The sequence below is a fragment of the Oncorhynchus masou genome, chromosome 33 (assembly GCF_036934945.1).
Source record: "Oncorhynchus masou masou isolate Uvic2021 chromosome 33, UVic_Omas_1.1, whole genome shotgun sequence".
Lineage (NCBI taxonomy): Eukaryota > Metazoa > Chordata > Actinopteri > Salmoniformes > Salmonidae > Oncorhynchus > Oncorhynchus masou.
The window spans coordinates 16275110-16289823 of NC_088244.1; the positions used below are offsets into that span (position 1 = coordinate 16275110).

The following is a 14714-nucleotide window of genomic DNA, read 5'->3' on the forward strand; positions in this document are numbered from 1 at the left end:
TGTCCTTCATATCTACACCACTGGTCAATGGCAGTAGTGAGTGTTGTGTGTGTGTGTCCTTCATATCTACACCACTGGTCAATGGCAGTAGTGAGTGTTGTGTGTGTCCTTCATATCTACACCACTGGTCAATGGCTGTAGTGAGTGTTGTGTGTGTGTGTGTGTGTGTGTGTGTGTGTGTGTGTGTGTGTGTGTGTGTGTGTGTGTGTGTGTGTGTGTGTGTGTGTGTGTGTGTGTGTGTGTGTGTGTGTGTGTGTGTGTGTGTGTGTGTCCTTCATATCTACACCACTGGTCAATGGCAGTAGTGAGTGTTGTGTGTGTGTGTCCTTCATATCTACACCACTGGTCAATGGCAGTAGTGAGTGTTGTGTGTTTGCTTGTGCATGTGCATGTCAGTGGAGGCTGTTGAGGGGAGGACGGCTCATAATAATGGCTGGAATGGAGTCAATAGAATGGTACCAAACACATCAAACACATGGTTTCCATTCCAACCATTATTATGAGCCGTCCTCCCCTCAGCAGCCTCCACTGTCGTGTGTGTCTCTGTGATTACATGCACATGTATCGCTGTGAACGTGTTTGTGTGTCTTAAAGGATGAATGTGAAATATCATGTGATCTCCCAAAACCTGTTTCCTCTAAGCTTTTATAGATGAACAGGAAGTGGAACAGATCCTGGCTTTGAACTCAACTCTTCTCTCTGCTTCAGTTTTCCATTCCTCTCTGCTGTTTTCCATTCTCCGCCGTACGTTTTCCTCTGTCAAGACCCCTGTCCGCCCCTGACAGCACCGCTTTAGATGGGGTCACAGACATACACGTAACACACACACATACCACTTTAGACAGAGCCGAGGGGAACTGTCAGAGGAGTCACTTTCCATTAGAATGCTAATAGAACAGAGACTGCCACAGACAGGAGAGGGAGAGCAAGGGAGTGAGAGAGAGGGAAGGGGATACAGGGGGAGTGGCAGTGAGTGAGAGGGAGAGCAAGGGAGTGAGAGAGAGGGAAGGGGATACGGGGTGAGGGGCAGAGAGTGAGAGGGAGAGCAAGGGAGTGAGAGAGAGGGAAGGGGACGATGTAGAGAGAAGTAAAGGGATACGGGGTGAGGGGCAGAGAGTGAGAGGGAGAGCAAGGGAGTGAGAGAGAGGGAAGGGGACGATGAAGAGAGAAGTAAGGGGATATGGGGTGAGGGGCAGAGAGTGAGAGGGAGAGCAAGGGAGTGAGAGAGAGGGAAGGGGACGATGAAGAGAGAAGTAAGGGGATATGGGGTGAGGGGCAGAGAGTGAGAGGGAGAGCAAGGGAGTGAGAGAGAGGGAAGGGGACGATGAAGAGAGAAGTAAGGGGATACGGGGTGAGGGGCAGAGAGTGAGAGGGAGAGAAACACACAGACAGAGAGAGAGAGAGAGAGAGAGAGAGCGAGAGAGCGAGAGAGCGAGAGAAACACACAGAGAGAGAGCGAGAGAGAGAAGGACTCACCACTGATTAATAACAATAGATTGACATAGCGATGCTATTCCCGCCCTTAGATCCAGCAGGTCAGGACTAGCCCATTCAGGCTTGACTCATCACTTGAATTAATATTACATACATTTTCCAGAATGATCTCTGTGAACTCCAGAGCTGTATGGGGGACTAGGAGAGGAAGCTGTATAGGGGACTGGGAGAGGAAGCTGTGTGGGGGACTGGGAGAGGGAAGCTGTGTGGGGGCCTGGGAGAAGGGAGATGTGTGAGACTTTATCACCCCCCCTACACTATCCCCCCACTGAGACTGTATCACCCCCCTACACTATCCCCCCACTGAGACGGTATCACCCCCCCACTATCCCCCATTGAGACTGTATCACCCCCCCCCCCCCACTATCCCCTCACTGAGACAGTATCACCCCCCACACACTATCCCCCACTGAGACTGTATCACCCCCTACTATCCCCTCACTAAGACTGTATCACCCCCCACTATCCCCCATTGAGACTGTATCACCCCCCCCCACTATCCCCTCACTGAGACGGTATCACCCCCCCACACACTATCCCCCACTGAGACTGTATCACCCCCCCACTATTCCCCCACTGAGACTGTATCACCCCCCCACTATCCCCCATTGAGACTGTATCACCCCCCCCCCCCCCCACTATCCCCTCACTAAGACTGTATCACCCCCCCACTATCCCCCATTGAGACTGTATCACCCCCCCCCCCCACTATCCCCTCACTGAGACGGTATCACCCCCCACACACTATCCCCCACTGAGACTGTATCACCCCCCCACTATTCCCCCACTGAGACTGTATCACCCCCCACTGAGACTGTATCACTCCCCCACACACATTGTATCAATCCCCTTACACTATCCCCCCACTGAGACTCTGTATTTGCGTGTGTTTTTTTGCTGAGCCCTCCAGAAATAGACACACTCTAATCAAGGCAATTCAAGCAAATCAAACCCCCACCACCACCACACACACCATTGATGCAACTCAACCAGTGTCTGGCATCCTGTTGCAAACAGCATTGTGTGTGACCCAGGCTTTATATGATGTTAATTCCCTGCTACTCTAACGGCTGGCCTGCCTGTGAGAAACCTGGTCTCAGAGCATTGTTTATTATTCTGTATGTAAATCTGAGAGACTATTTAGTATGATATGTTTATTTTCGTATCATATGTATTAGCTGGCTAACATTAGCTAGGCTAGGGGTTAGGGTTAAAGTTAGGATTAAGTTTAGGAATTAGGTTAAAAGGTTAGAGTTAGGGGAAGGTTTAGATGAAAGGGTTGAGGTTAGGAGAACGGTTAGCTAACATGCTAAGTAGTTGCAATGTAGCTAAAAAGTAGTAAGTAGTTGAGAAGTTGATAATTAGCTGAAGTTGTCCGTGATGAGATTCAAACTCGCAACCTTTGGGTTGCTAGACGTTTGCATTATATGCCTACCCACCCGACCAACCACCCTACATTCGTTTTTACCTTAAGTAACCATCTGTCTTATGTAACCATTAATGCAACATTTATTTTGAGTGTCCCGGATTTACATTTACTATGTTACATCTAGTCTGATACCAGGCTGCTGTGAGAGGTAATTAGCCACTTCAGACATAGAAAGAAGGTAGGATCGGACTCACTACTCTCTCTTAAAACTCATTTAGCCTGTACACACACACTCCTTTCACAGCGTGTTGTTTTGTACTAATGGTGTCTGAGGTGTGAGTTTACAGTAGGACTAATTACAGTAGTCATATGACCCGTATAAAATCATCAACATAACAAACAGTTGGTCAAACCGCTGCCTGCAAACAGTGCACACCAGTGGTGTCCTGTAGCCCCATCTCACACACACACACACACACACACACACACACACACACACACACACACACACACACACACACACACAGTCTCCGGTTGCCCAGTGTGTGTTTTGGGGGCATTTTGCCCGATGCTGGTTTAATTGGCATGGCAGAGTGCCAGTCATTGGGGTAGAGTGTGTCTGTCTGTCTCTCTGTCTGAGTCCCAGTGTGTGTGTTTCTCAGAAAAGATCACAGCCATCTGCCAACAATGCAGCATATTATCATATTGACAGGCTGCTGAGGCCAGAAATAGTCTTACTGGCTTGGTTACCTAGTTACCAGCTTGTTTAGGTGCATGGTGTCTTCAAGTGGGCTCCCGTGTGGAACAGCGGTCTAAGGCACTGCATCTCAGTGCAAGAGGCGTCACTACAGTCGCTGGTTGGAATCCAAGCTGAATCACATCCAGCTGTGATTGGGAGTCCCATAGGGCGGGCCATAATTGGTCCAGCGTTGCCTGGGGTCGGCCATCGTCGTAAATAAGAATTTGTTCTTTACTGACTTGCCTAGTTAAATAAAGGGTCAATCAAAAAAGTGTTTGTTTTCTGAGGAAATGTCTCTGGACAGGAAGTTAATTTGTGTACAAAACAACACATGTAGAGGAATAGAGATGAGATCAGAGACACATACTGCACATGCTGATTGATGATCAGTAGTTTTGATTGCACCCTGTTGCACCATCCTCCAACCAGCTACTCCCTGTACACTCAGTCGCACACACATACCCTCACAACCCTCACATCCCCCACACGTGCACTTACATCCCCCACACATACGCTCAGTCCCCCACACATACACTCAGTCCCCCACACATACGCTCAGTCCCCCACACATACACTCAGTCCCCCACACATACTCTCAGTCCCCCACACATACGCTCAGTCCCTCACACATACACTCAGTCCCCCACACATACACTCAGCCCCCCACACATACACTCAGCCCCCCACACATACACTCAGTCCCCCACACATACGCTCAGTCCCTCACACATACGCTCAGTCCCCCACACATACACTCAGCCCCCCACACATACACTCAGCCCCCCACACATACGCTCAGTCCCCCACACATACTCTCAGTCCCCCACACATACGCTCAGCCCCCCACACATACGCTCAGTCCCCCACACATACACTCAGCCCCCACACATACACTCAGCCCCCACACATACACTCAGCCCCCACACATACACTCAGCCCCCCACACATACACTCAGCCCCCCACACATACACTCAGCCCCCCACACATACGCTCAGCCCCCACACATACACTCAGCCCCCCACACATACGCTCAGTCCCCCACACATACACTCAGTCCCCCACACATACGCTCAGTCCCCCACACATACGCTCAGCCCCCACACATACACTCAGCCCCCCACACATACGCTCAGCCCCCACACATACACTCAGCCCCCCACACATACGCTCAGTCCCCCACACATACACTCAGTCCCCCACACATACGCTCAGTCCCCCACACATACGCTCAGCCCCCCACACATACGCTCAGTCCCCCACACATACACTCAGCCCCCCACACATACACTCAGCCCCCCACACATACACTCAGCCCCCCACACATACACTCAGCCCCCCACACATACACTCAGCCCCCCACACATACACTCAGCCCCCCACACATACACTCAGCCCCCCACACATACACTCAGCCCCCCACACATACACTCAGCCCCCCACACATACGCTCAGTCCCCCACACATACGCTCAGTCCCCCACACATACACTCAGTCCCCCACACATACACTCAGTCCCCCACACATACACTCAGTCCCCCACACATACACTCAGTCCCCCACACATACACTCAGCCCCCCACACATACACTCAGTCCCCCACACATACACTCAGTCCCCCACACATACTCTCAGTCCCCCACACATACGCTTAGTCCCCCACACATACACTCAGCCCCCCACACATACGCTCAGTCCCTCACACATACACTCAGCCCCCCACACATACACTCAGTCCCCCACACATACACTCAGCCCCCCACACATACACTCAGTCCCCCACACATACACTCAGTCCCCCACACATACACTCAGTCCCCCACACATACACTCAGTCCCCCACACATACACTCAGCCCCCCGGGTGTTGAATGTGGTAGCCCCCCCGCACCTCTTAGATTCAGAGGGGTTGGGTTAAAAGGCGAAGTCAAGTTTCAGTTGGACCTTGTGTGCAATTGAGGATAGAAATTGATTTCACCTCATTTTAACATTCTGTCATGAAAAACACATTTTCCCATCTCAAGAGGTTAAATAAAAAATATACTATAGTAAGTGCCTGTTAAGTCCCAAATAAAATAACAAAGTTGACTGTAATCTTAAATCAGCCATGAATCCCCTTGCAACAGAAGGAATGGAAGCGTGTTGTGTGCAACAGGGAATTGAATCCAAGCTTCACATAAAAATAATAATTCTAAAACATTTCTAGCCTGTCTATCTGTGGGTAACAGGGTTGACGTGTTATGTTTGACCCACGCGCATTCTAGTTCTAAACCTCTGAGTGCGTTCTAAACCTCTGTGTGCGTTCTAAACCTCTGAGCGCGTTCTAAACCTCTGAGCGCGTTCTAAACCTCTGCGTGCGTTCTAAACCTCTGCGTGCGTTCTAAACCTCTGCGTGCGTTCTAAACCTCTGAGCGCGTTCTAAACCTCTGCGTGTGGTTCTAAACCTCTGCGCGCCTTCTAAACCTCTGCGCCTCGGTGCGCGTTCTAACACTCTGTGCGCGTTCTAACTTTTTGTGCTTTCGAACTGTCTTTGTGTTCTAACTCTGTTCTAATCATCTGTGTGTTCTAACTCTGTGTGTTCTAACTATCTCTGTGTGTTCTAACTCTCTCTGTGTGTTCAAACTCTCTCTGTGTGTTCTAACTCTGTGTGTGTTCAAACTCTCTGTGTGGGTTATAACTCTCTGTGTGTTCTAACCCTCTGTGTTCTAACTCTGTGTGTTCTAACACTCTCTGTATGTTCTAACACTGTGTGTTATATCTCTCTGTGTGTTCAAAATCTGTGTGTGTGTTCTAATTATATGGGTTCTACTAACTCTGTGTTTTCTAACCCTCTGTGTGTTCTAACTTTCTGTTCTAATCATCTGTGTGTTCTAACTGTGTGTGTTCTAATTATCTCTTCTATCTGTGTGTTCTGACTCTGTGTGTTTTAATTCTCTGTGTGTTTTAATTCTCTGTGTTCTAATTCTCTGTGTGTGTTCTGACTCTGTGTATGTTCTGACACTGTGTGTGTTCTAATTATCTGTGTGTTCTAACCCTCTGTGTGTTCTAACCACTTGTGTGTGTTCTGACTCTGTGTGTGTTCTAATTATCTGTGTGTTCTAATTCTCTGTGTGTGTTCTGACTGTGTGTGTTCTAATTATTTCTGTTTGTTCTAATTGTGTGTTCTAACACCCTGTGTGTTCTAACACCCTGTGTGTGTTCTAACACTGTGTGCGTTCTAACTCTGTATGCGTTCTAACTCTGTGTGCGTTCTGACCCTCTTTTCGCGTGTTCTAACTCTGTGTGCATTCTGACCCTCTGTGCGTTCTAACTCTGCGCGCTTTCTAACCCTCTGCGTTCTAACGTTCTAAACCTCTGTGCACATTCTAACTTTTTGTGCTTTCGAACTGTCTTCTAATTGTGTGTTTTAACACCCTGTGTGTTCTAACACCCTGTCTTTGTGTTCTAACGCTCTGCGCGTTCTAACGCTCTGTGTGCGCTCTAACCCTCTCTGTGCGTTCTACCGCTGTGCGCGTTCTAACTCTGTGCGCGTTCTAACGCTCTGCTTATTCTACGCTGTGCACGTTCTAACGCTGTGCGCATTCTAACGCTGTGCGCGTTCTAACGCTGTGCACGTTCTAACTCTGTGCGCATTCTAGCGCTGTGCGCGTTCCAACTCTGTGCGAAATCTAACTCTGTGCGCGTTCTAACGCTCTGCGCGTTCTAACGCTCTGCTTATTCTACGCTGTGCACGTTCTAACTCTGTGCGCATTCTAACGCTGTGCTCATTCTAACGCCGTGCGCGTTCTAACGCTGTGCACGTTCTAACACTCTGCGCGTTCTAGCGCTGTGCGCGTTCTAACTCTGTGCGAAATCTAACGCTGTGCACGTTCTAACTCTGTGCGCGTTCTAACGCTCTGCACATTCTTACGCTGTGCACGTTCTAACTCTGTGCGCATTCTAGCGCTGTGCGCATTCTAACACTGCGCGTTCTAGCGCTGTGCACGTTCTAACTCTGTGCGCATTCTAACGCTGTGCGCGTTCTAACTCAGTGCGTGTTCTAACTCTGTGTGTGTGTTTTAACTCTGTGCGCGTTCTAACTATCTGTGTGTTCTAACACTGTGTGTGTGTGTGTGTGTGTGTGTGTGTGTGTGTGTGTGTGTGTGTGTGTGTGTGTGTGTGTGTGTGTGTGTGTGTGTGTGTGTGTGTGTGTGTGTGTGTGTGTGTGTGTGTGTGTGTTCGCAGCTCCTGGGCTTCGTGTACGCCTGTTACGTTGTCAGCGCCATCACTGAAGAGGAAGACAGCTGTGAGTACTACAACTTAACTTGACACCCACACTCTCTCAATTCAGTTTCAATTGAAGGGCTTTAAAACCCCTAGACATACAAAAACTAGAGTACCCACCCTAGTCACACCCTGACCTAACCAAAATATATAGAAAAACAGAGATATCTAAGGTCAGGGCGTGACACAGTCCTTGGTTCCAAATATTGGGGAAGATGCCAGAGCTAAGGATGATGCACTCACACACACACACTCTCTCACTCAAACACACACACACACACTAAATGAACCACAACCTAACAACATGGCAAGACAGGAGATTTTTTAAACGTTTTATTTGAATTGAACCTTTATTTACCAAGGCAAGTCAGTTAAGAACAAATTCTTATTTATAATGAAGGCATACCCCAGCCAAACCTGGACGACGCTGGGCCTTATGTGTGCCGCCCAATGGGACTCCCAATCACAGCCGGATGTGGAGATGAGGAATAGGAGATGAGAGGGGGGCCTGTAGCTAATTAAAACATCCCTCAATCCCTCCTCCACCTTGTCCGCTCCTCCCTTCCTCCCCTACCAGCTGTTCTCCGTCACTCTGTCTCCCCATCCAACCATTTCATTATCTCCCTCACACCCTTGACCCAATTTTCTTTCCCTGTAGTGTCCTCACATTTTCATCACCTCTTCTCTTCAGCTGTCAGTTCTGGTGGTAGTCGGGGGTTGGTAGTGTGAAAAACAGTGTGTTTTTGTCTTCTGCAGACCAGTTCTGCTACCACCCACCACTGCAATGTATCCATATTTTCTAGAAATGCCTACAAACATACATACATATATATACTAAACAAAAATCCAAACACTATATATATTTTTTCTGAACAAAAATAAAAACCATATATATATATATATATATATATGTATATATATACACACACACACACACACACACACACACACACAGTTGAAGTCGGAAGTTTACATACACCTTAGCCAAATTCATTTAAACTCAGTTTTTCACAATTCCTGACATTTAATCCTAGTAAAAATTCCCTGTTTTAGGTCAGTTGGGATCACCACTTTAATTCAAGAATGTGAAATGTCATAATAATAGTAGAGTGATTAATTTCAGGTTTTATTTCTTACATGACATTCCCAGTGGGTCAGAAGTTTACATACACTCAATTAGTATTTGGTAGCATTACCTTTAAATTGTTTAACTTGGGTCAAATGTTTTGGGTAGCCTTCCACAAGCTTCCCACAATAAGTTGGGTGAATGCTGGCCCATTCCTCCTGACAGAGCTGGTGTAACTGAGTCAGGTTTGCAAGCCTCCCGCTTTTTCCTCCAAACATAACGATGGTCATTATTGCCAAATAGTCATATTTTTGTTTCATCAGACCAGAGGACATTTCTCCCAAAAGTACGATCTTTGTCCCCATGTGCAGTTGCAAACCGTAGTCTGGCTTTTTTATGGCAGTTTGGAGCAGTGGCTTCTTCCTTGCTGAGCTGCCTTTCAGGTTATGTCGATATAGGACTCATTTTACTGTGGATATAGATACTTTTGTACCTGTTTCCTCCAGCATCTTCACAAGGTCCTTTGCTGTTGTTCTGGGATTTATTTGCACTTTTCGCACCAAAGTCCATTCATCTCTAGGAGACAGATCGCATTTTCTTCCTGAGCGGTATGGTGACTGCGTGGTCCCATGGTGTTTATACTTGCGTACTATTGTTTGTACAGATGAACGTGGTACCTTTAGGTGTTTGGAAATTGCTCCCAAGGATGAACCAGACTTGTGGAGGTCTACAATTTTTTTTCACAGGTCTCGGCTGACTTCTTTTGATTTTCCCATGTTGTCAAGCAAGGAGGCACTGAGTTTGAAAGTAGGCCTTGAAATACATCCACAGGTACACCTCCAATTGACAAATGATGTCAATTAGCCTATCAGAAGCTTCTAAAGCCATGACATCATTTTCTGGAATTTTCCAAGCTGTTTAAAGGCACAGTCAACTTAGTGTATGTAAACTTCTGCCCCATTGGAATTGTGATACAGTGAATTATAAGTGAAATAATCTGTCAGTAAACAATTGTTGGAAAAATGACTTGTGTCATGCACGAAGTAGATGTCCTAACCAACTTGCCAAAACTATAGTTTGTTAACAAGAAATGTGTGGAGTGGTTGAAAAACCAGTTTTAACCTCTCCGGGATCGTTCGGGACGCTTGCGTCCCACCTTCGCCAACAGCTAGTGAAATTAAAGGGCGCCAAATTCAAAACAACAGAAATCTCATAACTAAAATTCCTCAACCATACAAGTATTTTACACCATTTTAAAGATACACTTCTCGTTAATCCAACCACAGTGTCCGAATTCAAAAAGGCTTTTCGGCGAAAGCAGAACATATCATTATGTTAGGTCAGCAACTAGTCACAGAAAGCATTCGGCCATTTTACAACCAAAGAGAGGTGTCACAAAAAGCAGAAATATAGATCAAATTAACCTCTTGATACTCACCATCCCGGATCCGGGATCGTGAATAAAGCCTCAGGCTCATTTGCATAACGCAACGATAACGATTTCTGAAAATCGCAAATAAAATGAAAATAATGCGCCTGCTCTCAAGCGTAGCCTTTTTTTAACAACACTGTCATCTCAGATTTTCAAAATATGCTTTTGAACCATAGCAAATCACTAATTTGTGTAAGAGTATGCTAAGCTAGCTTAGCATTTTGAGTAGCATTTAGCATGCAACATTTTCACAAAAACCAGATAACCAAATAAATAAAATCATTTACCTTTGAAGAGCTTCGGATGTTTTCAATGAGGAGACTCTCAGTTACATAGCAAATGTTCAGTTTTTCCTGAAAGAATCTTTGTGTAGGAGAAATCGCTCCGTTTTGTACATCACATTTGGCTACCAAAACGAACCGAAAATACAGTCACCAAAACGTCAAACTTTTTCCGAATTAACTCCATAATATCGACCGAAACATGGCAAACGTTGTTTAGAATCAATCCTCAAGGTGTTTTTTCACATATCTCTTCATTGATATGCAGTTCGTGGAAGCCTGCTTTCCCCTCAGAATCCCATGGAAAAATACCAGCAGCTGAAAAAGACGCACCAATTTTGACGGAGGACACCGGGTGGACACCTGGAAAATGTAGTCTCTTATGGTCAATCTTCCAATGATATGCCTACAAATACGTCACAATGCTGCAGACACCTTGGGGAAACGACAGAAAGGGCAGGCTCATTCCTCTCGCATTCACAGCCATATAAGGAGACAATGGAAAACGGAGCCTCAAAAATCCTGCTGGTTTCCTGGTTGCCGTTTCATCTTGGTTTTGCCTATAGCTCCCGTTCTAGGGCACCCACAGACAATATCTTTGCAGTTCTGGAAAATCCAGAGTGTTTTCTTTCCAAAGCTATCAATTATATGCATAGTCGAGCATCTTTTTGTGACAAAATATCTTGTTTAAAACGGGAACGTTTTTCATCCAAAAATGAAATTGCGCCCCTAGAGTTTCAAGAGGTTAATGACTAACCTTTTGACGATCTTCATCAGATGACACTCCCAGGACTCAATGTTACACAATACATGTATGTTTTGTTCGATCAAGTTCATATTTATATCCAAAAACCTCAGTTTACATTGGCGCCATGTTCATAAATGCCTCCAAAACATCCTGAGAAATTGCAGAGAGCCCCATCAAATAACAGTAATACTCATCATAAACTTTCATGAGAGATACATGTTTAGCATAGAATTAAAGATAAACTTGTTCTTAATGCAACCGCTGTGTCAGATTTCAAAAAAGCTTTACGGCAAAAGCACAATATTCAATAATCTGAGAACAGGTTCAGCCACAAAAGCAAGCCATACAGTTACCCACCAAATTGTGGAGTCAACAAAAGTCATAAATAGCATTATAAATCTTCACTTACCTCTTCTGATCTTTGTCGGAATGCACTCCCAGGACTCCCACTTCCACAAGAAATGTTTGTTTTGTTCGATTACGTCCATATTTATGTCCAAATACCTCCATTTTGTTCGCGCATTCAGTTCACTATTCCAAAGACACAATTGCGTGAGCGCAAAATCCAGACGAAAAGTCAAACGAGTTCCATTACAGTTTGTAGAAACATGTCAAACGAAATCTTCAATAATATTCCAACCGGACAATAGCGTATTCATTACAGAGGAAAAAGAAGGAACGGCGCGCCTGCGTGACCGCGCAGTAACCAACTGATTGGCCACAGCCTAGTCCACTTGTTGAAACAGCTCTTATTCGACACCCTTCCACAATAGAAGCCTCAAACAACTTTCTAAAGACTGTTGACATCTGATGGAAGCCTTAGGAAGTGCAATCTGGCCCCATAGACACAGCATATTGGATAGGCAATCACTTAAATGAAACCACAAACCTCAGATTTCCCACTTCCTGGTTGGATTTGTCTCAGGTTTCGCCTGCCATATGAGTTCTGTTATACTCACAGACATAATTCAAACAGTTTTATAAACTTCAGAGTGTTTTCTATCCAATACTACTACTAATATGCATATATTAGCACCTGGGACAGAGTAGCAGGCAGTTTACTTTGGGCACCTTATTCATCCAAGCTACTCAATACTGCCCCCCTGTCACCAAGAAGGTAATGACTCCAACCTAAGTGTATGTAAACTTGAGCTTCCTTATTTAAAGTTAGTATACCCGCCCTTGTTTTGTGCGGGATTACTCTTGTATTACGTGTGTGTGTTATTAGGTGTGTTCGTGCTCTGGACCTGGTACCCTGTGTTTTGGGTTGGTCCATATTTTTCGCGCCCTATGTTGTGGGCATTGCTTTTGGTGCCGAATTAAAGTGCACTTCTTCCTGTGGAACTCTCTGCTCTCTGCGCCTGATTCTTCCTCACACACCTAGTCCCTTGTGACAATGACTGGACACATGTGCAGCCCTGGGTGGCTCCCACACCCACTGGGGAGCCAGACCCAGTCAATCAGGCTGGGCTTGTTCAGTATAGTTGGCTCATACAGAGGTGGTTGAAGGGAGACATTTAGAAACAGGAAATTGGTGAAGGGTTTGGAGAAAAAGGGAAAGATGAGTGAGATAAGGTAGAGGGGGAGGGAGGGAGAAGAGCTAGAGGTAGGGAGGTAGGGAGAGAGGGAGGGAGAAGAGGTAGGGAGGGAGAAGAGGTAAGGAGGGAGAAGAAGTAGGGAGGGAGAAGAAGTAGGGAGGGAGTGGGGTAGGGAGGGAGAAGATATAGAGGTAGGGAGGGAGAAGAGGTAGGGAGGGAGTAGAGGTAGGGAGGGAGAAGAGGTAGGGAGGGAGAAGATATAGAGGTAGGAAGGGAGAAGAGGTAGAGGTAGGGAGGGAGAAGAGGTAGAGGTAGGGAGAAGAGGTAGAGGTAGGGAGGGAGTGAGAAGAGGTAGAGGGAGGAGGTAGAGGGAGGGAGAAGAGGTAGAGGTAGGGAGGGAGTGAGAAGGGGTAGAGGGAGGGAGGGAGGGAAGGAGGGAGGAAGAAGAGGAGGTAGAGGTAGGGGGGAGAGAGAGAAGAGGAGGTGGAGGGAGGGAGGTGAGACATAGTAGAGGTAGGGGGAGGGAGAAGAGGTAGGGAGGGAGGTAGGGAGGGAGGGAGGGAGGGAGGGAGAAGAGGTGGAGGGAGGGAGGGAGGGAGGGAGGGAGGGAGGGAGGGAGGGAGGGAGGGAGGGAGGGAGGGAGGGGATATAGAGGTAGGGAGGGAGAAGAGGTAGGGAGGGAGAAGAGGTAGGGAGGGAGAAGAGGAGGTAGAGGGAGTGACAAGAGGTAGAGGGAGGAGGTAGAGGTAGGGAGGGAGGGAGGGAGACAGTAGAGGTAGGGGGAGGGAGAAGAGGTAGAAGTAGGTAGAAGTAGGGAGGGAGGGGGAGGGAGAAGAGTAGGTAGAGGTAGGGAGGGAGTGAGAAAAGTGAGGGGAGGGAGGGAGGGAGGGAGGGAGGGAGGGAGGGAGGGGGTAGACGTAGGGATGGAGAAGAGGTGGAGGGAGGGAGAAGAGGTGGGGAGGGAGAAGAGGTAGGGAGGGAGAAGAGGTGGAGGGAGGGAGAAGAGGTAGGGAGGGAGAAGAGGTAGAGGTAGGGAGGGAGTGAGAAGAGGTGGAGGGAGGGAGGGAGGGAGGGAGGGAGGGAGAAGAGGTAGGGAGGGAGAAGAGTAGGTAGAGGTAGGGAGGGAGTGAGAAAAGGGAGGGAGGGAGGGAGGGAGGGAGGGAGGGAGGGAGGGAGGGAGGGAGGGAGGGAGGGAGGGAGGGAGGGAGGGAGGGAGGGAGGGAGGGAGGGAGGGGGGAGGGAGGGAGGGAGAAGAGTAGGTAGAGGTAGGGAGGGAGTGAGAAAAGGTAGGGAGGGAGGGAGAAAAGGGAGGGAGGGAGAAGAGGGAGGGAGGGAGGGAGGCAGGGAGGGAGGGAGAAAAGGGAGGGAGGGAGAAGAGGTAGGGAGTGAGAAGAGGTAGGGAGTGAGAAAAGCTAGAGGTAGGGAGGGAGTGAGAAGAGGTAGAGGTTGGGAGGGTGTGAGAAGAGGTAGAGGGAGGGAGGGAGAAGAGGAGGTGGAGGGAGGGAGAAGAGGTAGAGGTAGGGAGTGAGTGAGAAAAGGTAGGGAGGGATGGAGAAAAGGAAGGGAGGGAGAAGTGATAGGGAGGGAGAAGAGGTAGTGGGAGGGAGTGAGAAGGGGTAGGGAGGGAGTGAGAAGAGGTAGGTAGGGAGTGAGAAGAGGGAGGGAGGGAGTGAGAAGAGGTAGGGAGGGAGTGAGAAGAGGTAGGGAGGGAGTGAGAAGAGGTAGGGACGGAGTGAGAAGAGGTAGGGACGGAGTGAAAAGAGGTAGGGAGGGAGTGAGAAGAGGTA

General features: G+C 47.7%; 1 protein-coding gene across 3 annotated transcripts in view; it reads left to right on the forward strand.

The window, feature by feature from the left end:
* nkain4 (sodium/potassium transporting ATPase interacting 4) overlaps positions 1–14714 on the forward strand; it is a 139664-nt gene that overhangs the window by 86740 nt on the left and 38210 nt on the right. For 2 of the 3 annotated variants that reach the window (XM_064956021.1, XM_064956019.1), the window contains exon 5: positions 7824–7884. The exons of the other annotated variant lie outside the window; for it this stretch is intronic. In XM_064956021.1, the coding sequence (XP_064812093.1) occupies positions 7824–7884 (61 nt within the window). The remainder of the gene's footprint in view (positions 1–7823; positions 7885–14714) is intronic. 3 annotated transcript variants of the gene reach the window in all.